The sequence below is a fragment of the Lutra lutra genome, chromosome 9 (genome assembly GCF_902655055.1).
Source record: "Lutra lutra chromosome 9, mLutLut1.2, whole genome shotgun sequence".
NCBI lineage: Eukaryota > Metazoa > Chordata > Mammalia > Carnivora > Mustelidae > Lutra > Lutra lutra.
Window position 1 is genome coordinate 41,413,614 of NC_062286.1, and position 24,875 is coordinate 41,438,488.

Below are 24,875 nucleotides of genomic sequence, written 5' to 3' on the forward strand. Positions count from 1 at the left end.
ATCCCATATTTTACATGTTATTTAATCTACACAACGAATCCCTGAAGTCGGCTCTATCTCCACTTTTTGGCTAATTGACTTGAGGATCCAGGACAAGGAATAAGTGAGCCGCAGTCACAGAGCTGGTGCTGGGTAAGGTGTGCGATGCTCCTTCCCGAAATATGCATAAGTAGTCGGTGCATTGGTCACTTTTCTAAACTTCACCATGGATCTTGGGACGTGAGCTCTGGCAGTGGCTGTGAAAATTATACCCCTCAAGGGCTTTAGCGGCATTTCCCTCCTTATCCCAGAAGCGTGCCCACTTCATCTAACCTGAGCACAGTTAGTGAAGACAGGCAGCTGTCAGAAAATCAGCAACTCAACAGAAAATGACACCATTTGGAATGGTATATGCAAGGATTTTATTTTGGGGGGATGGGAGGAGAGGTGAAGGAGTAAGTTCTGATTTGTGAAGTTCCTTCCCTCAGTGTGTGGGCCCTGTTGGAGAAGGGGAGACCCGCCATGCTGGGAAGACCTGTGGAGCATGCAGCCGGGCCCAGAGCTGTGTGGCAGCACCGAGGGACTGGGGGGGAGGGGGGGATGAGCGACCCCCTGGGACCCCGTGCAGGAAGGGAGAAAGGAGACCAGAGGCCTTCATTTCCATTGCAGCTGCCTTGGGCTCTGCAGCACAAGAGTAGTTCTTCCCATCCTATCTGGCTCAGGGACGTGTGCGCAAGTAAGGTTCAGAGAGATCCCCTCAAGGTCTAAGGGCATGTGGGAGGACAAGATGCCCCCTCCTCCAGAATGCTTAGTACAGGTACACTGAATGTGTGAGTCATGATTCTCCAATGGTGCCAGTCACCAGAGTTTTCAAGCCAGCAACTTCTTTATTTGGGGCGGTAGGCCACGGGCATTTGCAAATGTTAATACTGGCGTGTCTGCCTCTCCCCAACAGACTTTCCGTGAAGCCCTGTTTCATTTACGGGCCACAGCAAGAGGGGCACAAATGGCCTTGAGCTGCAGGAGGGAGAAGAATGAGAAGGGAGAGCTGCTCTGTGTCATGCAAACAGCTGTGGGCTGGGAGAGAGATGGAGAGAGTGCTGAAGAGGTGCCCAGGGCAGCGCCTATGGACCGGGTTTGGAGGGACTCAAGTCCAGCTGAATGGCAAGCACAAGGGCAACTGGAATTGATATCAGGATGCAGCACAGAAGCAAGAGTGGAGGGCAGTGGAAGAAATGGGGGTGGCAGAGCAGAGGGGCAAGAGGGATGGGGGAGAGCGCCCACCATATTTCAGAGACCCACACACATTAATAGTCCACTTGGGCTGGGAAGTCCAGACCAGCAGCTCATACCTCAGGCAGGTAGTGTGGATTTGGCAATTTGGTTGTCATATAGAACCTAAAGTTTTTGTCATAGTCAATGTCTGAGTCTCCAAGGTGAATGAGCAGCCGTCCACCACTTACAAACGTCTGCTTCAGGAGAATGGGCTCTAGAGCTGGATCCAAGGTTTCTTTAAGCTTGAAAGTTAAAATAGAATACCAAAAAAAAAAAAAAGCCATTAAAATTGATGGCACCAATTTCTCTAGATTTCTTAGGTCTCCAAATTTACTTTGAATAAGCAATTTTCCAGGGATCTGATATTTCTCTCCCTGTGCACTCACTTCCTCTAACGGTGTATATTTTCCAGTGGTTATCTTATTGGTAGTCTAAGAAAATAAGATCACATGAAGGCCATAGAGATGTTTAGACTAATTGTACATATCATTCATGTGCATGAGAAAGAATCTGAGAAAGGAGGGTCTCCACAGGTGGCCCTTGAACAGGACCCAGACAATCTGTTTACTCTCCTGGCTGTTCTAAGACAAGGGATGACAGTCTGCAGGCCAAATCCTGCCCTCCCGGGCCTGTGTTTGCATGGCTCTTAAGCTGAAAACTATTTTCACCCCATTAAAGGGTTGTAAAAACAAAACCCTAATCCCAAACCAAAACAAAGAAGAATATTTGTTTGACTAATACTTGTACAGGGACTGTATGTGACCTAAAAAAACTAAAGTATCTGGCTCTTTACAGAAAAAGTTTGTGGAAATAACGATAGTTATTTTCTTTCCCTCAAAGCGAATTCAATCGTTGGCAAGAACTTGGGCATGTAGACACTGCTGCTGGACCTCATGAAAAAACATCCTTATATCAGCACGGGTGTTGGGGGATGGCCCAGGAACTGTCAAAATTTGATTGTAATCCATAGTTAACAAACATATTTCATACCTTGACATGACACTGAAGAATGTAAGTTGTTCTCTTAAAACTTCATGAGATAAAATTTCCATTCCCACCTATGATACAATTTTGTGCTCTTAAAAATCTATTCTATTTCATTAAAAAATGCTGGTTGAGATGGACTAACTCCATTTCACATCCATGAATGGGTGAGAGGAAGTTGGAAAAATACCATTTTACAAATGTAAAAAGCAGCTAGGTGCATGTTAATGACTGACTCCAAGTCACAGAAAGCAGGACAGGCCTGGTCAGAGAATATCCTGCTCTGGCTGGGGTACTGACCAGGGCCCATCCCCGGCTCCCACAGGCACTCAGCTACAGTTACAAGGCCTACCGTCCAGGGGCAGAATATCATAGAAAGTCTTTTGTGCCCTGCGGTGAGAGAAGAAATTCCCCTGGGCCTCCTGTGTTAGGGGTTTAAGAATTCAGTTTGGGGCTAGCATAACTGCAGCAAAGGTCTGGGGAGACTTTACCCTCCCCTGTAACTCCAGGGTTTGAGCGAGGGCCTGGGACCCAGTACAGAACCTTGCCTACGTTGGTCAAGGCTAGAAGGGTACAGAGTAATATTATTTATGCCCTCTGGAATGTTTGCTGATTTCCCATCATCAGCGTGTGTAGACAGGCCCCACTGTAGACAGCGGAGCCCTTTGGCACTGCCGCTCTGCATTTCCATGGCAGCTCACCATCAAGAGCCACCACGGGGCCCAAGAATCAGCAGTGTCAGGGAACAGCCCATCCCATCAACACCAAAACCATGTCTGGAATCAGAAAAATCAGTCATCGGATGCTCCCCACATGACAGTACACTTGTTTAAGGAGCAAAGTAATCGGTTTGAGCAATTCGCCAATGGAGCTGACTGGTGTCTCCAGCACGAGGCAGGCGTGGCCCATAGAAGATTCCAGATATGGTTTGAAATCGAACTGGAGAAAAGAAAAGTGAAAAGCAAGTAAACCTCTTCCAGTAAGACCGGCAAACCAAGTCGGATTGAATTTTCGAGTGTACGTAGGAAATTACTATCCGTAAGCTTAATGATCTTTATACCACTTTTCATTTCCTTGTTCCTTATCCAACGATTTGCCTGGTTGAGAAAGCACAGAGCAGGACACCGGACTTAGAGTTTTACAAATGACTAGAAAGTGAAAGTTTTTAAGAGTAAAGTTTAGAAATTTTGTTCAATTTAGAAACAGGTTTGAAAGATGAAAAAAATAAAATACCCCTCTGCAAATAAAAACATCTTTTAAACCCCAGTGTTTGGGATTCTTCCATTTATTCAAATTTGGAGCAAATAAAGAAGAGACACGTATAGGGAAAAAGCCCATCCTGAAGGTATTCAAGCTTGTCTTTCTTGCTCTGACAAAAGCTCCCTTTTCTAAACCCTCTTAAAACAGTATAATCCATGGATTTAGGAGTCAGAAAATAGGATTCTGTAAATTCCAGGCAGACTTGCCCTAAAAACCCATCCTATTCTGACTTCATTCTGACTCTTCAGACCTTTTCGGAACACTACTATATGGGAATGAATTTCTGTTCCCACAGAAAACAGAAAACCAATCAAAATCAAGTATGCAGAGCAGGTGGACTCTTCCCTTTCACCTTCTGCCTCCACAAAGTTAGGAACTTGGACTAGAATCCTTTTTTTAAAAAAGCTTTATTTATTTGAGAGAGAGAGCAAGCTCGGGAGTGAGCTAGGGAGGGGCAACGGGAAGGAGGGAATCTCAAGCAGAGCCCAACTCGGGGCTTGAGATCATGACCTGAGCCGAAACCAAGAGTCAGACGACTTAACTGACTCAGCCACCCAGGCGCCTTGTGGTCTAGAAGACTTCTAAACTCCCTTCTAGGTCTAAATCCCCAACATTTTACAAGTGTGTTCAAGTCCACTTTTGTAATTTGGAACAGACAGCTTAACAGGAAGCAGAGCTAGGAGGCTGCTCCACATCTGAAGCACGTGTCACACACCTGATCCTGGGGATCAATCATCAGAGGCCACCGTCTCCCTTGAGTAACCAAAATACCATTTTCTGTTGATATTGTGTCACGGGGCAGCCCATCCGTGTTCCACTGCCGTATTTCGTAGGGATCGCCAAGGATGTTAATGAGACTGAAGGAAGGATTGATTGGAATCTCCAGAGACAGACAATCCTGGATCCAATACTCTATAAGCTGTGGGAGGAGGAAAGTTTCTTGTATAGTCAGGAACACTCAGCAAAACGAGGATACACACAAAATGTCATGGTTACAAGTTCTGCTGGTCTCCACTGCATCCTGGCATCAAAGCATAGGACACAAGAAGTTGTCTGATGGGAGATCTGAGGCCTTGAACCATACCATAAACCAGCTGTGGCTTTGGGCATGTCACCCCTCATCTGAACCTCAGTTTTCTCACAGATAAACGACAAATGCTGTCTAGTAGTCTTCAACCAGGGGTGTACTGTCCCTGCTGGGAGAGCCTGGAAACATGTGGAGAAGTTTGGGGTCATCACAATGACTGTGGGTGCTACTAGCAATTATTAGATGGGGCAGAGGACGTTGGTATGCTCCCTCCTTCAGTGAATGGGACGGTCCAAAAGCACCACTGGCTCTGCTCACATGGCACCAGATGACCCTTCTGTTGAGTCTGTGAGTCCTCTACTAACTAGGTTTCATAACTCAAGGGCAAGGATGAAACCTTATTTTTTTTAGTATTTATTTATTTGACAAAAAGAGAGAGACAGCGAGAGAGGGAGCACAAGCAGGGGGAGTGGGAGAGGGAGAGAAGCAGGTTCCCCACTGAGCAGGAAGTCCGCTTTGAGACTAAATCCCAGAACCCTGGGATCAGGACCTGAGCTGAAGGCAGACCTGACCAACTGACCCACCCAGGCGTCCAGGTGAAACCCTTTTAGGAAGGCATTTCATAAAAATGGCCTGCAAATCTCTCCAAATAATTTCATTTACTGCTCCTTCCCATCGCCTAAACCTTTGTAGTAGTCTCTCCAATTCAGAGCACTTCATCCTGGCTGACTGTAAAGATTTATTTATTTATGAGAGAGAGCGAGAGCGCACGAGAGCAAGCATGGACATGGGGGCGTTGGGCAGAGGGAGAGAATCTCAGGCAGACTCCCAGCTGAATGCAGAGCCTGATGTGGGGCTCAATCTCACAACCCTGAAGTCATGACCTGAGCTGAAATCAGGACTCAGCCGCTCAACTGACTGAGCCACCCAGGTGCCTCCATCCTAGCTGACTTTAGATGCCACTGCTGATCATAAGTTGTGTGGGGACCCCCTTGCCCTTTTTCTTCCCCCAGGTTCTTGAGCTGTATAAGGAAGTGATGATAACTTTCTATGGCAGGAAAGGAAAGGAAGAAATGTGTGAAGGGAATCCTAGGGGTAGGCCACTGCTGGCTGATGGGGGAGGTGGAGGGCTGTGGAGTGTGTAAATGAGTTTCCATCATGGAGAACCTTCACAGTGGAGAGCCTCCCTCTAAACTCAGGGAAATGATTTCCCTTGCCCTGCTTCTGCCAGTCACCACTCCTCCCAGAAAGTGAGTTTACTCACCAATTTCCTATACTGGGCTGTGAAGGCCCCATAATAGGCAACACAAGCTGCTGCTATAAACACATTCCCAATGACATTTGATATCTCCTCATTGAACTTCTGGATGCTTTCTTCCCATCGAACTTGCTCATCTCCTAATGCAGCTGTCAGCTTTCCAGCACGTATCAGACGTGCTTTGGTCAGAGCCATAGTCTTTGCTAGAAAATTTTAAGAAAATCAAGTTATGTTATTCAGTATTTTCCTAAAATATAAGAAGTTTGTTCACTGCTTTTGTTTATAGCAGCATTAGCATTACTTAATGATGTCAATGCATCTCTATGAGACCTCACACTAATTCAGCATTATTTCCCATTCCAGAAGCAAGTCCAAGTTTGTCTCTCCCATGTAAACAGCTTCTTTTTGATACTCCATTACTCTGGCTGAATATTGCTCTCTCTGTCTGTGTAGTACTTATTTTCTGGATCAAATTCATAAGCCACATCATGTTATAGTGGAACATGTCCCAATAAGCCTTCTACTTAGGAACAGAAACTATGGCATGTGTGCAGCTCTAATGTTACACTAGGTTAGTGTAGTAACTCTGGGGAAATACATCCTACATATTGGATGGAAGCTGAGGTCTGACCACCTGAAAACTACTTTTAAAAATCAGGCATCTCCTTGTGGTATATACATACAACAGAATATTCTTAGCCATTACAAAGATGAATGCTTACCATTTACATCAGCATGGATGGAATTGGAGGGTATTGTGCTGAGCAAAGTAAGTCAATCAGAGAAAGATAATTTTCATATGGTTTCACTCATATGTGGAATATAGGAAACAGGGCAGGGGATCATAGGGGAAAGGAGAGAAAAACGGAATGGGAAGTCATCAGAGGGGGAAAAACCATGAAAGACTATTTTTTTTTAAAGATTATTTATTTATTTGAGAGAGAGAGAGAGATCAGAGCAAGAGAGAACACAAGTGGGGAAGGTAAAAGGAGGGAGAAGTAGACTCCCCACTGAGCAGGGAGCCTGATATGGGGCTTGATTGCAAGACTCTGGGATCATGACCCAAACCAAAAGCAGGCACTTAACCAGCTGAGCTACCCAGGTGCCCACCATGAGAGACTCTTAACTACAGGAAACAAACTGAGGCTTGCTAGAGGGGAGGTGGGTGGGGGAATGGGGTAACTTGGTGACAGGCATTAAGGAGGGCACATGATATGATGAGCACTGGGTGTTATACATAACTGATGAATTACTGAACTCTACATCTGAAGCTAATGATGTACTATATGTTGGTTAATTGAAATAAAAAAAAAAATCAGGCATTTCCTGACCACCATAAATTTTATGAGTTACTTACCTAGGCTTTCTTTCTCATTTACACTTTTGTCATATTCATCTTGTAAGGCTTGTATTTGATCTTCTACTTGCTTTAGTAATGCTTGCTTTTCTCTCAGAGTGGCCATAGTAATATCAAGTTCAGCCTAATAAAATTAAGTAAATACTTAAAATGAAAATCCGAGGTCCCCAAAGAAAATCAAATCTGCCCACTTATAACACACTTAAAAAATAGGATTTATGGGGCGCCTGGGTGGCTCAGTGGGTTAAAGCCTCTGCCTTCGGCTCAGGTCATGATCCCAGGGTCCTGGGATCGAGCCCCGCATGGGGCTCTCTGCTCAGCGGGGAGCCTGCTTCCTCCTCTCTCTCTGCCTGCTTCTCTGCCTACTTGTGATCTCTATCTGTCAAATAAATAAATAAAATCTTTAAAAAAATAGGATTTATGTTCTCTTTTTCATGTCTCAAAAGATTTTGATATGGTATACAAAATTAAAACAAAGGTAGAGTAAAAGCAAAACAGAACAAGAAACAAAGCCCAACAAAATAAATCATAAAAAGAACAGAGAAACAGAAGTACCATTGCACATTAATCCCAAAGCATTTGAGATTAATTATTACTACAATGGATTAACTTTAAATGATGAAATAAATAAAAGATTCATGCAATTGGGAAAACTAATCTTTCCTAACGAGTTCTCTAGAGCAGGGGTCTGCAAACCAAGTCCAGCCTGCTGCCCGTTTTTGTACAGTTAGCAAACTGAGGCTGGTTTTAGAATTTTAAATGGTTGCAGGGGGTGGGGGAATCAAGAGAAGGAGAATATTTCCTGACACATGATAATTGAATAAACTCAAATTCCTGTGTGCATAAGTAAAGTGATGTTGGAGCACAGCTATGCTTTCTCACGCACGGATTATTGATGGCAGTGTCTGTACTGCAATAGGAGAGTTCAGGAGTTGCCATGGAGACCCAATAGTCAGCAAAATGTAGAATATTTACTCTCCGGGTCTTCATAGGGAAAGTTTGCCACCCCTGCTCTAGTGAGGCGGTTCCGTCAGTAACCCGCTGCTCTCGGTGAGCGTTCTTTGCTCTTATTGGGGCCTCACATCCGACTGTGGCTCAAGCTGGCTTTAGAACCTCAAAAGCCACCACGGAGTGCAGGAGTAGCAGCAAATGCAACCCAGAGCGTCACACGCTTGAGTGAAAAGGCACCTCAAAAATATCACCGGCCTGATGATACAAATATGCTAACTCATTTTCCCTTCATGTTGGGAAAGGGCTGATTATAGAGGTCTTTTCTGAAAGAACAATCTTCCCCAGCTCTTTTGCTATGACAAAAACCAATTTTCAAAGTCACAGGAGCTTGAATGATTAATGATCATGGCCTTTAATTGTATAAAATGTTGCAACACAAATAATGTACCTGTGCAGCACGGAGTTTTTGTCTCTTTGGTTCGACTTCTTTGACTACCCTAGAGTATAAATCCATCGCTCTCACCCACATGCACATGGATTTACATGCTCTGGACACCTTCTCTACTTTTTCAGGCACAAAATCAGGATTGTTAATATACTTTTGAAGTTTTGCCAATATCTGAGGCTTTATGTTTTCCTTATCATATTCTAAAAGTCTTCTTAGAAAGTTAGAATCACCAAGAAGTTGCTTGGCTGTTGGCCAATCAGGCCTGAAAGACAGATGGGATAAGTTAATAGCCCTGTAATAAAGTAATTTAAGAACAAAAGGAATGTGTTCTTTTGAGAGCATTAAGATATCCTAATCAGTGGGTCGTTTTCATCTTGATACTATAATCCCAGTCATTGGTAGTTAAGTACACCACAATTCCTGGGGAGACATTCCTGAATGACTAACGTTTCATCCAACCCCATTTTGGTAGAGAAAGAAATCAGAGTTTTAGAAATGTAAGATATTACAGAAAGAATAGTTTTATTTTCACAATGCCCCAGCACTCACATTTTTATCCCATTTGCCTTAGTTTACTAGGTCCTTAAAATATTTTGCCAGGACACTACAATCACCTTCTACCTGGTTTTACGTTTCTCGGTCAACCCTGCCCCTCATGACCTTTCGCCAGACTGCTCCTTCTCACACGAAAAGCTGATTATATTGAAAATGTTCAGTGGTTCCCAGTCCCCTCTGGCTGGGGCTTTTTGTTTGCGCTTTGCAGGATTCCCCAGCCCCACTTAGATGCTGGCCAGAGAGTAAGCAGGGAAGTTGGGCAGGGATCCCCTGAGCCCTCTACCCTTGCGTGATCAGTTTTACATAGATTTACATAGATTACATAGATTACATAGATTTACATAGATTTTACATAGATTACAAAGATTTCTTATAATTTTTATTGAAAAAAGTCTGTATTACTAAAGAAGGTTTGAAAACTACATATCTCCAGGATGAAACACAAGACCTTGCCTGCTGTCATCACTGCCCTCCTCCCCAGCCCCATCCCAGTCCATAAGCATCTCCCCACGGTCTCACTTTCCACCTGAGCATCATCGCTCAGAAACCTGCTCACTCTTCTCTACAAGCACTCTTTTTTTTGAGGGGGGAGGGAGTCCTGGTACTATGCAAATACTGAATATCTTGAAATTATTATTTTTCATGTCTGTCTCCCCACTATCCTATATGTGCCTTATAGAGAAGAGCTTTGTATCTTCCATCATCTAGAACAACACAGATGTTCAAAAAAATGCTTGTTGAATCAATCTGTTGAATGACTGACCAAATCTGTGAGAAGGTAGAGAAGAGAATGAGCATATATAAACGAAAATGTAGAAAAACACCAAAGCAATTCCCCCATGCATTTTTGGTAACACATGATTATGGATATACTCACTTGGCATTCAAGAGAATAGAAATCGCTTCCATAACAGTCATGACCATATCTGGGGGCTTTGTAAAAACTCTGATTTCCGATATGTCCGCTTTATCTAGGGAGTCCAGGGCTCTATTAGCAGCATCAAGGGCAGGGAGAGCTTCTTCAAGGTCTCTCTGAGCATCATCAGCGATTGCTTGGGTTTCCTCAGCTTTCACTTTTGCTGTCGCTTCATCTTCCTGCACAATGCTACGGACCTAACCATGGAAACACAGCTGCTTAGGTGGTCTCAGGATTTGCATTTCAATGTTTAAAAACAAAGCCAATAACAGTACATCCTATTTGCCCCTCCGGATTGCATCAATACTGAAAGAGGATTAGCTACAGTACATTTTAGGCTCTCCTTTGTCCATCTCATGTAGGCTGATGGGATAACTGAGCTGAAGCTCTTAGAACAAACTGTCCCTTCTTAGGAGATGAGGAGCTGCTGGTTTATATTTGTTGGGGGCACTTTTCTCACCATTCTCTGTCCCACTCCTTGGGTTCACTCAGTCTCAGGGAGAGAACCAGCCTGATTCATTGAAGGTAGGCTGTTTACAACTTAAAAGCATTGCTAAAACTATCATTTAATTATTGTAAGGACATACAAAAATTGAAAACATCCAATCCCATGTCATGACATACAGGTGATCGGCTGGTGATCAAAGCCTTCTCACCCACAACGTCAGGGAGTGCGGCATACCTGATCGGCATTCTCTTGATCCACTGCCAATTTGTCCATCAGGGCTTCAACATCTTGTGATTTTTGAAAAAGGACAGGTTCTAAAGCTGAGAGCTCTAATTTCATTTTATCGACTAGTACATTGGTTTCTAATAGCTTGGTGAGACCGTTCTTCACTCGGTCGCGTGCCTAGATGACAATAAAAATATCTATGAGTATTATAAACAATACATTTCTTGGCATCTTGTACTCATGTACTAAAATTTTACATCTACAGAGTTGGTAAATCAGTTTGTAATAATTAAAATTGTGAATGGAGGGTGCCTGGGTGGCTCAGTGGGTTAAGCCCCTGCCCTCGGCTCAGGTCATGATCTCAGGGTCATGGGATCGAGTCCCGCGTCGGGCTCTCTGCTCAGCAGGGAGCCTGCTTCCCTCTCTCTCTCTGCCTGCCTCTCTGCCTACTTGTGATCTCTGTCTGTCAAATAAATAAATAAAATCTTAAAAAAAAACACACACACAAGGACTCAGAAAAGTTGGAATTTTAAGTAAATAAATAAATAAATAAATAAAATTGTGAATGGACAGAAATCTTCAGGTAACAGAACTTTAGAAAATGACCGTGACATTCACCATGGTGGGTCTAGATCCATGCTCCCTAGGCACAGCAGTTGGTGTGTCACTGGACTGTGGAATCACTGAGGAACCACATCATATTTTTATTCCCTTAGCTTGGCAGCTTAGCAGCTCATCGAATGAACAAGGGGTAAGTTCAGATAGGAATTTCTGGAGGCCACAGCTCTAGGAATTTGTTTCCTCAAGATGGGTAAGCAGAGCTAAGAACTTGTCAGTGTTCTCGAGGCAGTGTTCTGGGAACTCAGCTCTGGTTGCTGGATCTGAACCCTACTTCCCAGTGGTAAGGAACTTCTGACTAGGATCAAAGAGGCAGTACCTAGAAGAGGAGACAGCCAAGAATAACTATTTTCTCAAGATGAGTCAGAAAGCCTGGTTCAAATTGACAGGTTCCAAAATATCTAACAAGTTATTTTACAAAGCATGTATTTACTTACCAGTAAAAATCCTCTGAAAAATATTAAAAATATCTTAATGGCCTATCCTTCGATTTTAATTTTGATTAAAATGTTGAAAATTTCAGCTCATGGTAATAGCCTGCTGATGGCAATGGTGATGGCAGCCACTCTTTCCTGAGCACCTCACACATGTCAGATCATATTCCAAGCCCGTCACAAACAGTATCTTATCTAAACTCCACTCAATCCAAAGGGTAGATATAGAAATTTCTAAACCTTATTTTCTACTAAGATCTAGAAGTTACAAAATGTGCTCAGGGTTAGACAGCAAGAAAGAGGCAGAACATAGGTTGTATATGGTCTGCCTGACACTGAAGTCCTTGCTCTTAATGGCAACTATGGACACATGTCAAGCCACCGAAACTCCATCTCTGCTGCTTAGCAAAAGGTTCTCCTTCTCATGAAATACTGCAGAGATGTCTGATTCACCGCCTCACTTTGCTGCTGTTACGATGTCCATCTCATTCCACTGAGGCACGCTTAGGTAAAGGACAGTAGAAAAAATATACATATCAAGGAAGGGAAAGGCCTCCCGGCTGACAAGATGAGACATTCTTTTCATCTTTTTGTCTGTCGTGGGTTGTCAAGGGTACAAGTTGGGGTGGAGAAGGTTCTAGCAGGCAAGACAGCATGTAGATCTTCAGCTAGTTCTGGCAAGTTTTGAGTTCAAACAAAAAAGAAGTTTTTTATTGATAATATTACACTTACCGAAACCAGCTGCTGCTTCTTCCCACTCAGCATAGTCAGGAAGAGATTGATGAGCTCCAAGTAGGAGGTAGGCGTCGTGTAGTACCGCCTGCGGAGCTCAGTGTAGTAACGTTCCGCCATAGTAGCGACGCTCAGGTGAACATTAACGCACATGAGGGAAAGCTTTTCTTTCAGTTCTTCATTTCTAGCATCGATGTTTGTGAAAAATGTCTTTGACACAGAAAGAAGTGCTTCTCTGGGCCACTGAAAATAAAGGTATAGTTTGGAAAATCTGTTGTTCCTTTTTATAATACATGTTTTAACAATTAAGAAAATGCACTTCTCCAGACCTCTTCCTTGCCCTGTCCCCTCTTTTACCCAATGAATTCCTACTCATGTCTGTAATGTATAATGAACTGAATGGCTGAGTTCATTAGAGAGGGGTCTGAGGCTGGATTTTCTATCCCTGGCACAGTGTCTAGCACGTGGAAATTTTTCAAACAGGATTGGTTAATTGAATGAATGAATGAATGGATGTGCTTAGAATAATTCCATTGGAAAAAAAATCACATACATTGGGAGGACCTCAAGTCCTTACTCTGTTTATTATGCAGGTCCATTATTATAATCACTGTCCTCTTCACCTCTTCAACTTCTTTGCTCCTATCTTGTTTCTCTGCACTCACCTGAACCTTAGTCAAATGCAACTCTCCATTATGCCATGTCTGTGACTGTGTAGTTGAGCATGGCTAGAGAAAAACACACAACCATGCTGACTGCCCTCACTTTAACTTCGTGACAACTAGCTCAAGTGGGTTCCTAGTACAGCCCAGAAAAGCTTCTACAACTGCTAACACTTCCTCTTTCCATTTCATTCTCAGCTGATGAACTCACTTCCCACATCACTAAAAGAAAGAGAAGCAATGAAAACTGAACCTTGTGATCTCTCGCCCCCCACATCTTCCCATCTCCCTGTTATCTGTGCTCATTTACTCTGCCCCCCGCTCCTGTTCCTCTGGGGTACACTGTGCATTGCTCCCTGCCCAGGCCGACCCCTTCACTGATGACTCCATCCCATCTCCTCTTGCCTATTCAATGCCACTGGTACAACTACACTTAACTCTGTCTGCTGTTCCGTCAGTATATTTCTTTTCTGGATCATTTCCATCAGCACGCATACATGCTGTGTTTTCTCCTTAAAAACTTGACCTCACCTACCTCTGTAACTATCACCCAGCTCTTGGTGCTCTTTTGGGGGCAGAATTCCTTGGAACAATCACCTATGTTCACTGTTTCTGATTCCTCTCCCTTCTTCTCTCTTGAACCTTCTCCCCCATCACTCCACTGAAACCAGGCTCTTCTCAAGATGACCAATAATTTCCACATTGCTAAATTCAATAGTCTCCTCTCCCTTTACCAATTCTGTTTACCCTTTGTTCGATCATTATCATTGTCATCCGCTGCTTAGGAATAAATTCCTAGCAGGCTTTAAAGCTAAAAGCAAGTACCCTTGAGTTATTCTTGGGCAATGTGTTACCCCTTTTAAAATCAAGTGAATCCAGGGCACCTGGGTGGCTCAGTTAGTTAAGCCTCTGACTCTTAAAGATCTCAGCTCAGGTCTTGATCTCAGGGTCGTGAGGTCAAGCTCTATGTTGGACTCCAACTTGGGCATGGAGCCTACTTTAAAAAAAAAAAAATCAAGTGACTCCAACTTTCCAGAGAGGTACTATCCTGGGATGTCACCAACCTGGACAAACCAATCAATAGTGCAGCAGTTCACAAGGGATGGAAACATCCGGCATCGAGACCGAAAGGCCTCCCCTACGGGACTCATACAGAGAACAATGTGCAGCTTCTGACGGACTCTGCTGATAAAGTGCTGAAACACCTGACAAAAAGATATTTTTTAATTAAAATAAGGGCAAGGTAATAATGAAAATGAGTGTTAGCTAATGCCTCTGGGTCTACCAATACCAAATAAAAACATTAGTGTAGCAGATGTGCGAACTGTTTGGGTCAACCTCCATTCCCACCCCTCACGCAGCCTGAAAAGATTAAAAATGACACTTGGCAGACTCCACTGCAACTAGGATTCTAGATGCGATGTAGATTCTCCTCGTCAGTGTTTTTAAGGAGGCCTCTTGAATAAGGTGGAGTGAGGTATTCCTACAAGTTTGTGCTTTGGGGTAGAGGTCCCTGGAGGAGACAGATGGGGGCATTTGTGTGGGGGCAGAGTCTGGCCGAAGTGGCGTGGGCCTGGAGCAACTATCTGTGGATGTGGCTACTTCCGCAGCTATGAGGACTCATGAGGCTGGGGATGTGTGGCTGTGGGTACAGCCGCTGCGCTGGCAGCACGCTGAATGCTGACGGGCTCAGTGGCTTCCAGGCTCTGCAGCTTCCCTGACCACTGACTTCCACTGCAAGTATTTCATGGCCACACCGAGGAATTCAGCCTGGAGTCCTTTTCTTGGGCTTTCCCGGTGATTCTGGTTTCCTCAAATAAACCCCTTTCTGCTTTCGTCAGCTCAAGTAGACCCTGCTGTTTGTCCATACCAGCCCTGACCTCGCAGTAGAGGAGATCTCACAAAAGGCCACAGAGGAGAAGGCATAAGAAAGAATGTTCAAATAAGTTGAAGAAAGCCCAGAAGCAAGGGAAAGCACTGGGGCGGAGCAACAGCAGCATATGGGATCCAGCACTGTGTTGGAGAAATGGAAGAGGACAGGAGCTGGGTGGTTCCTGAGATGGCGCTGGGCCCAGAGACATGGGGGAGTCCATTTCTGTTTCAGGTGCTCTGACCTTGCTGATAGGCAAGGGAATCAAAAGTACTGGACTCCTCAGGCAGGGCACTGAGGATGTATGAAATCCATTTGTGCTGAAAGAAGGATAAGGCAAACTGTTCAGTTTGGACAAGACTATGACCTCCGTGGAGCAGTAGGGTTTCTGTTTTCTGCTTTTCACTGACCTCTCTGGAAGTGTGGTGAACCAAAGCTTTGAATGCAGGGAGTAAAATACATAGAATGACAAAGGAAAGCAAATATATTGCAAAAAAAAATCCATCCATGGACTCTTCAAAGAGATTTGTAGATTGTTTAAAAAAAAAAGAAAGAAAGAAAGAAAAAAGAAAAAGAAATGAAGGGACACTAACACAACTTTTTGTTTTACTAAAGCCCCATCACCATTGTGACATGTCCTACCTCATCTCTGTTCCCCTCGGAAATGCCTACTTCTTTCGCTCTTGGTCTGGTGGCTGCTAAAACCTGTTCCAGTTCATCCTTTTCAAATAAATTGGGCACTTCACCAGAGTTCAGGATGTTATTTATATCTTCCAGGAACTCCTCCACTACAATCTGTAGAAGAGAGCAGAGTGATCCAACCAGTTTACATTTATTACATGTGAATTGTAAACCAAATATTTTATCAAAATTCACTGAGTACATTTTATCTTTAAAAAAAATAACTTTAGGGGCACCTGGGTGGCTCAGTGGGCTAAAGCCTCTGCCTTCGGCTCAGGTCATGATCCCAGGGTCCTGGGATCGAGCCCCGCATTGGGCTCTCCGCTCAGCGGGGAGCCTGCTTCCTCCTTTCTCTCTCTGCCTGCCTCTCTGCTTACTTGTGATCTGTCAAATAAATAAATAAAATCTTAAAAAAAAAGAAGAAGAAGAAGAAGAGACACCAGAATGCTGGTGTGCTCTCTCTTTAAACAAACAAACAAAAAAAACCTTAAAAATTAGAATCTTGGGGGGCGCCTGGGTGGCTCAGTGGGTTAAGCCGCTGCCTTCAGCTCAGGTCATGATCTCAGAGTCCTGGGATCGAGTCCCACATCGGGCTCTCTGCTCAGCAGGGAGCCTGCTTCCCTCTCTCTCTCTGCCTGCCTCTCTGCCTACTTGTGATCTCTGTCAAATAAATAAATAAAATCTTAAAAAAATTAGAATCTTGGGGCGCCTGGGTGGCTCAGCGGGTTAAAGCCTCTGCCTTCGGCTCAGGTCATGATCCCAGGGTCCTGGGCTCGAGCCCCATATTGGGCTCCCTGCTCAGCGGGAAGCCTGCTCCTCCCTCTCACCCCCGCCCCCACTTATGTTCCCTCTCTCACTGTGTCTCTCTTTGTCAAATAAATAAATAAAATCTTTAAAATATATATATATATATATGTATTCTAACACAGAAGTACATTGATTTTTCATTTCTTGTTCCTCTATTGTTTTTTAAAAGGCATTCATCTTTTACATGGTTCAAGTAATATGTATGAACATTTTATTTTACATTTATTTATTTTAAAAAATTATCTGAGTGAGCATGTGTGCACACGTAGGCATGCAAATGAGGGGAGGGGTAGAGAGACTTTTCGAGCAGACTCTGGGATGAGCATGCAGCCCAATGTGGGGCTGGCTCTAACGACCCATGAGATCATGACCTGAGTCAAAAACAAGAGCTGGATGTTTAACCAACTGAGGTACCCAGGCGTCCCTATGTAACCATTTCATATTCTGCCTTTTTTCAGCTAACATTTTCTCATAAATATTTATCCATAAATCTATGGAGTACTCATTGTATTTATAACCATTAGTGGGAGCATAACTCACTACTGAGCTCATGTGCCATATTTTTACACGGACTTAAATGGTCCTCAGTCTTGTTTACATTTTAAGAACATATGTAGGTCTATAGCTTTTCTCCCCAGTTGGATTATTTCCTGGGAATAAGTTCCCAGGAGGGGGGGATACCTGGGTGGCTCAGTCAGTTAAGTGTCTGCCTTCTGCTCAGGTCATGATCTCAGGGTCCTGGATCCGATCCCCACATTAGGCTCCCTGCTCAGTGGGGAGTCTGCTTCTCCTTCTCTCTCTGTTCCTCTCTCCTGCCCCCTGTTCAATCTCTGGCTCTAATAAATAAAAAAATCTTAAAAAAAAAATTCCCAGGAGTGGGATTAGCAATTAAAGTGCATGAATAGTTTCTGGATTTTGAAGATTTTTAAATTTCCCATTCAATTCAAGTAAGATTTCATTAAACTTAACACATTTTTGCTAGTTTAGGGAGAAATTTGCTTTGGGAGAATTTAATCTGCATTTCTTTGATTATTAGCATGGGCAAATATGATTCCACATTTATTATTTTCTGTTAAAAATCTGTTCAAATTGTAACCATTTATACATTGGAGTTTACTTTTCAATTTGAATGAGTAATTTTCATATTACAAAATAAACCTTTTGCCTCTAATGATTGATGCAAATATTTAAGGAATCTATCATTTATCCTTTTATTTAACTTTTTAGTTTTAAAAAGTTTGAGCCCTGTATACTTAACTATGATGAAGTATCTGTATTTTCGTCTTCACTTATAACTTTGTTTTTTCTTGAAGTTGGCATAATTGTGTCTTGTTGATTTTCCCCAAGAGCAAACACTAGCTAGTTTTTTGTCCTAATTTACTTTTTTCTGCTCTTATCTTATTATTCGCTTTTCTTATTTTTCTTGTTGTTTCCTTGTGACCTTTATTTTCCTGAAGTTTTTAAGTCACTAATATATGTAGTTTCTATTTTTTTATTCAAGTCTATAAATTCAATCCCAAGAACTGTTTGACTGCATTCACAGATTTCTATTAAGTTCATTTTCCCTGTTCTCTAAATAGAGATTTAAATTGTGATGTTCTCGACTCAGGACTTTTTAAAAAAAGATTTTATTTATTTGACACAGAGAGAGAGATCACAAATAGGCAGAGAGGTAGGCAGAGAGAGTGAAGGGGAAGAAGGCTCCCTGCTGAGCAGAGAGCCAAAGCGGGGCTCCATTTCAGGACCCTGGGTTCATGACCTGAGCCGAAGGCAGAGGCTTAACCCACTGAGCCACCCAGGTGCCCCTTGACTCAGGAATTTTTTATATGAATTTTAAAAAGATTTTATTTATTTAAGAGACAGGGAGAGAGAGGGAGAGATAGCAAGAGACAGCATGAGCAGGGAGGAAAGGGAGAAGCAGGTTCCCCAATGAGCAGGCAGCCAGTGCTGGGCTCGATCCCAGGATCCCAGGATCATGACCTGAGCCAAAGGCAGACGCTTAATCAACTGAGTCATCCAGGTGCCTCTATGTGAATATTTTGAAGTCCTGAGCCACATCATTACTTTCTTTTTTGATTAGAGCGTGGACAAAGAATGTTATCACCATAGTTAATGCTTTTTTGAATTTATTGAAAATTTGCTTAAGCCTAAAATATGATCAATTTTTGTAAACCTTTAGTAATATTAGAAAATATTTACTTTCTTTGTAAAATATAAATGTAGTACATAGCCATTAACTTTTGCTTAGAAATTATAATTCTTCATGTTATCTAAACATATTTATTTCTACTTTGTATTTGCTAGAAATGGCAAATTAAACTTTTTTAATGTCTTGTTTCTCTCATATTTATAATAGTTTTATATATATGTACATATATACACACATTAATTTTAGTTATTATGGTTATATTTGGTCTCCAGTAACATAGAACATTTGAGATTGATTGGGGTTTTCAACAGGGTATAATAGCCTTTTGTTTGCATAAAGGGGAACAAGACATTCTGATTTGATCTTTGGAGCTTTAACACTAAGGGCCTTTTTAATATAACTTGCTTATAAAAGCAACATTAAACTTCCATAAGAAATATTTTAATTTCAGAATAAGAAACTACAGCTAAACAAAATTAAGAAAATAAAAAAAAAAATCACTCAAAAATCCCAGGACCCAGACATTTTCTAATTGTATATACAACTTATCTATTTAGTTACATATTAAACCGAAGAACCTGTATGGTAGATGATTTGTATATGTTATGATGTAACAACACATCATAAACACTTTTCACATTAATTGTACTTCCACAAAGTAATTTAAAATTTTTTACAAACTGTCCTATTGTATAATTATACCATAATTTACTTGTGCCACCCTCTCATATTTTAAATTAACTGTTATTTTAAAATACTGCATTAGATTTTCTTGTACACACAACTTTGTATGCAGCTGTAACTATAAGTAAGAGAAATTTAAGGGCTTTAACGGCATATCGCCAATTACTTTCCAGATGATTTTGCTAATTCACAATTGAGGGCTATGCGAGGCCTATTTCCTGATGCCTTTGTCAACACTGCATCTTATGATTTTTAACCTTTGTCAGTATGCAGGGCCAACACCTGATATTTATCTCTATTGAAATTTCTTTGGTTACTAGTGAGGCTGAACATTTCTTCAGGTGTTTAAAGCCCTTGTTTTGTTTTGTTTTTGGAACTTCATGTTCACACTTTATTACATTTTTATTTTTATTTTTATTTATTTATTTTTTTAAAAAAATATGTTATTTATTTATTTGACAGAGAGAGAGAGATCACAAGTAGGCAGAGAGGCAGGCAGAGAGAGAGAGAGGAGGAAGCAGGCTCCCTGCCGAGCAGAGAGCCTGATGTAGGACTCAATCCCAGGACCCTGGGATCATGACCTGAGCTGAAGGCATTGGTTTAACCCACTGAGCCACCCAGGCACTCTTATTACATTTTTAAATTTCTTTTATTGATGTGCTTGTCTTTTCCTTTTCACTTAAAAAAGACTGTATTTGTATTTATTTTCCAGCTTTATTGAGATATAATTGACACATAACATTGTATAAATTTCAGGTGTACAATGTATTAATTTGCTCCACTTATATATTGCAACATGATTACCACATGGTATTCGCTAACACTTCCATCACATCACATAATTACCATTTCTTTTTTTTTTTTTTTTTGTGGTGAGAACATTTTAGATTTACTCTCTTTGTAAAATTAAAGGATATAATATAGTGATGTTAACTACAGTCACCATGCTATAGATTAGATCCTTAGAACTTTATTCATCTTATAACTGGAAGTTTGTACCCTTTGACCAACATCTCACCATTTTCCCCAACCTTCAACCCCTGTTTCCATGAGTTTGGCTTCTTTTAGATCTACATATAGGTGACTACATATATGTGACACATATAGGTGACATCTCTGTTGACTATTTTTTTAGCATAATGTCCTCAAGGTTCATCCATGTTGTGTAAATAGGATTTCCTTCTTTCTCAGGGCTGAATGATACTCTATTATGTGTATATGTGCATATACTTATATATATGTATGTATGTGTATATGTGTACATGCCATATCTTCTCTATCGATTCATCTATTGATGGACACTTAGGTTGTTTCATATTTTGACTGTTATGAATAATGCTGCAATAAACATGGGAGTTCAGACATATCTTTGAGATCCTGTTTTCATTTCCTTTGGATCTAGATCCAGAAGTGAGATTGCTGAATCATATGGTAGTTCTACTTTTAAGTGTTGGAGTAACCTCCATAATGTTTTCCATAGTGGCTGCACCAATCTACATTCCCACCAACAGTCCACATGGATCCTGTTTTTCCACATGCTTGCCAATGCTTGCTGTCCCTTGTCTTTTTGATGATAGCCACAGTAGGCTTTCTGTTTCTAGGATTTTATTTATTTCTTCCAGTTATCCAATTTGTTGGCATATAATTGTGTGAGGTAATCCCTCATTGTGGTTTTGATTTACATTTCCCTGATGATTATTGATGTTGAGTATTTTTTCATGTACCTGTTGGTCATGTGCATGTCTTCTTTGGAAAACTATTTAGATCCTCTGCCCATTTTTTTAAGCTGAACTTTTTTTTTTTTTTTGCTATTGAGTTGCATGAGTTCTTTATATATTTAATTATAACATGTCTCAGTGTAGCCCCATTCAGCTTCAACCTATTTGAGCCTCATAGATCTGGATGTCCTTTTCTCTCTCCAGATTTGGAAGGTTTACAGCCATTATTGCTTTAAATATATTTTTGGTTCCTTTTTCTTTTTCTTCTTCTGGAATTCTCATAATTCAGATACTGTTTCTTTTTGTTTTGTCGTATAAGGTCTGTAGGGTTTTCATTCTTCTTTCTTTTTGCTCCTTTCACTGGGTAATTTCAAATGTCCTCTCTCTTACGTGACTGATTCTGTCTTCTGCATGATCCAGTCTGCTTTTGAAGGTCTCCATTGAATTTTTCAGTTCAGTCATTGTATATTTCAGCTTAGGGTTTGTTTGGTTTGTTTGTTTGTTTGTTTTTTAATGTTTTTAATGTGTTTTAATGACTTCCTTTTCTTTGTTGAGCTTCTTACTCTGTTCATCCATTGTTTTTCCAATTTTGTTTAGCTGTCTGTGTGTTCTTAGAGTTCACTAAGTTTCTTTAAGAGGATTATTCTGAATTCTTTGACAATTCATAGATTTCCATTTATTTAGGGTCAGTTATTGGGGCTTTGTTCATTTTCTTTGGTGGGTGTCATGCTTCCCTGATTTTTCATGATCTTTGATTCCTTCCACTGGTGTCTGCACATTTGAGTAAGCGGTCTCCTCCTCCAGACTTCACAGGTTCGCTGTGGCAGAGATATGGTTCTTCACCAGTCTGCTTGGTTTGGGTTTCTGGACATGTCAGCAATCCTTAAGCAGATGGGATTTGCTGTCAGGGTCTTTTGGGGGGTTGAGGCCACTGCCCAAGCTCTAAGGTTGGGGGTGGAGTGCTGCTGTCTGAGAACAGTTGGATAGGACTGCTCACTTGGTTCTCTCCCCAAGCAAGGCTGTAGGGTGGGCTGTGTGGTTGCCTAGATTCTCCGGTCTGGCTTCCTAGATGGCTGGGACTGGGTACTATACTCAGTAGGAGATAAGGCTATGAATTAGCTTCCCTATTCTGGTGGAGCAGAGGAGTGGGACCCAAGGCCTGCATGGCTCATTGTTTGGGGACCTAAATCGAGCAAGGCTACGCACTGAATTCTCTGGCCAGATGAAGCTACTGGTTTGTCTTTGCAGACAGGGAGCAGGGCTATCAGATGGGCTACACAGCTTGTTGTGTATTCTGGTTAGGTTCCCTGGTCACATGAGCTAAAACCTGTGTTCAGCAATGACGGGAGTCACAAATTAGTTTCTCTGCCAGGGTAGAACAGGAGAACTGGCTCCAAGGCCAGAAAGGCTCTCTCTTGGTGGTCTTGACTCAAGCCAACCTGTACCCCAAGTGTCCATTCTGAATGGGGCCACTGGCTTTGCTCTGTGGATAATCGTTTCTGCTTGCTTTACTCTCCACTCAATTGCTGCTGGTGGCCAGAGCTGGTGGTGCATATACATTAGGCTATGGGTCCTTTCTCATTTGTCAAAAAAAGTTTTTTTCAAAGATTTTATCTATTTATTTGAGAGATAGAATGAGAGGAGAGAGCATGAGAGGGGAGAGGTCAGAGGAAGAAGCAGATACCCCGCTGAGCAGGGAGCCTGATGTGGGACTAGATTCTGGGACTCTAGGATCATGACCTGAGTGGAAGGCAGTTGCTTAACCAACTGAGCAGGCACCCCTGTCAAAAATATTTTATATTCAGATATAAATTCCCTGTATGTCACAGATATTAAAAAAATTTTCCCATTTTACGCTGGTACTTAATTTCAAATAATTTAAAATATTTATGCATCAGATCACTTTTTTATTCCTTGCCCAATTTCTATAAAGGTTAATTTTCCCTAATGTTAAAATGCCCAGTATAGTCAATGTAGAAAATTTTCTTCTTTAGAACAAACTCGAGATCAGTTAAATTGATTCCGGTAGACATAGATGTAATCATGTAATCCTTTTTTAATTTTAAAGTTAATTTAACCTTAAAACAGCCATTGTTATTTTCCTTTACTTGTGTAAGGCATATTTCCCTAATTAATTTCAGTTAGGGAATAACTTCCTCATATTTACTGCTATAGAAATAATACATTACTTTCTATTATCTATGTCCTTCTCAAAGAAAAGTTCAAACCTCTCTCATCCCCTTAATCTTTGACCATATTTACTTACTCAGAATTTAAAGGGTAACACAGAGTTGGTAAAATAGTGAAACTGTAGTATAAAAGTCTTTTACAAGGTCAAAGACACCTAATATCCGAGGGAACAGTTCCTTGAACTACAGCATACACACCATTCAGAGCCCACTCAGGATCATGACACTTGTACTTTAGCTATTTAAACATTACCTGCGTGTCTGTGAAGAGAAATACCATATTCTTGTCATCTATACCAGCCAGTCTGTACAACTTCCTCAGGTCCTCGTGAAAACTGTCGTAATTATATCCCCGGCTAAGTTCAATTTGCAAACATTTGTAACCACATATGTGAGCTGCGAGTCTTGTGAGAGACTGCTTTCCTGTGCCTCCTACTCCAACGAGCAGGGCGTTGCCTCTTTCCTGACGGATCATGCGGGCAATCCTGCAGGCAGCAAAGTAGAGGAAGACCTTTATGTTTCTTTTTTTAAAAGATTTTATTTATTAGGGAGAGAGAGAGAGAAAGAGAACAAGGGAAGGTGGAATAGAGGGAGAGGGAGAAGCAGACTCCTCACTGAGTAGGGAGCCTGATGCGGCACTCGATCGCAGGACCATGGGATCATGACCAGAGTCAAAGGCAGACCCTTAACTGACTGAACCACCCAGGCGCCCTGCTTTTGTGTTTCAATGGCAGAACTGAGCTTAGACTGCAGAGTCTAAAATGCTTATTACCTGGTCATTTATAAAAGAAGTTTGTTGGCTCCTTTCCTAGGATCCTTTGCCAACCTCCCATAGAGTAAGCAAACAGATGATTTATGCACCATTTCCACTGTTATGTCTCTAATGCAGTGCATTAGACAGAAGACACGTCAGATCATTGTTCGTTTCTCTTCACCCAGGTAGGTATAAAATTGAGAGGTAAAGGGATATGTAATAACGTTTTGCTATTGTACTCCATAATGTGCACATGTTTGACTGTGGGATGAAATATTGACTATTATAAAAATCTTGCACTTTATAGGTTACCCTTTCCTTGTTTCATGTATATCATAGTAATTTGATTATTTTCATCTTAGATTATTGGAAACAAATAACTTGTCCATTCTGCCTCCAGTGTTCTTCTTTCTGTCAACTTACATATCCACAGATGGAAGACTCCCTCCTTTAGAAATCCTTCAAGGTTACATTTTCTCTACTGGCAAGAGATGGCTGTCCTAATTAGTGCCTTAGATTTTCATAGAGATCTGTTTTACCATCCTGGAAGTACGGTGACAACTTTGGGCGTATGTAATGAGTAGAAACAGCCTGGAGCAAATTGCCTTTTGAAAACACAGGCTCTACAGTAAAAACAAATTTTTTTTCTGAGTTGAGAAGGCTTTTAGCCACTTACCCTATTAAAAAAAAAAAGTCTAAAATGTCACCAACAAATGGAAATGTACTATCTGCTAAATTACTGAATGTTTAGTAACTGTTCTATAACTCATGCTCATAATGAAGCCCTTTTCATTGCTATGCAGCAGTAGGTATGTAAAAACTCTTACAAGCAGAGATTTGTTTACTCTAATTCCTGACTACTGATCCTCTTTAGAAAAAGATGTCTACGTCATT

At 41.6% G+C, this 24,875-nt stretch overlaps 1 protein-coding gene across 2 annotated transcripts in view; it reads right to left on the minus strand.

Moving 5' to 3' along the window:
* DNAH6 (dynein axonemal heavy chain 6) overlaps positions 1-24,875 on the minus strand; it is a 229,344-nt gene that overhangs the window by 80,800 nt on the left and 123,669 nt on the right. Inside the window, exons 46-57 of one of the 2 annotated variants that reach the window (XM_047745428.1) lie at positions 23,481-23,712; positions 15,642-15,794; positions 14,194-14,334; positions 12,468-12,710; positions 10,693-10,860; positions 9,972-10,207; positions 8,540-8,801; positions 7,141-7,264; positions 5,790-5,986; positions 4,214-4,417; positions 3,210-3,335; positions 1,332-1,496 (exon numbers count right to left, since the gene is read on the minus strand). In XM_047745428.1, the coding sequence (XP_047601384.1) occupies positions 1,332-1,496; positions 3,210-3,335; positions 4,214-4,417; positions 5,790-5,986; positions 7,141-7,264; positions 8,540-8,801; positions 9,972-10,207; positions 10,693-10,860; positions 12,468-12,710; positions 14,194-14,334; positions 15,642-15,794; positions 23,481-23,712 (2,251 nt within the window). The remainder of the gene's footprint in view (positions 1-1,331; positions 1,497-3,209; positions 3,336-4,213; positions 4,418-5,789; positions 5,987-7,140; positions 7,265-8,539; positions 8,802-9,971; positions 10,208-10,692; positions 10,861-12,467; positions 12,711-14,193; positions 14,335-15,641; positions 15,795-23,480; positions 23,713-24,875) is intronic. The other variant, XM_047745429.1, reaches the window with a different exon arrangement.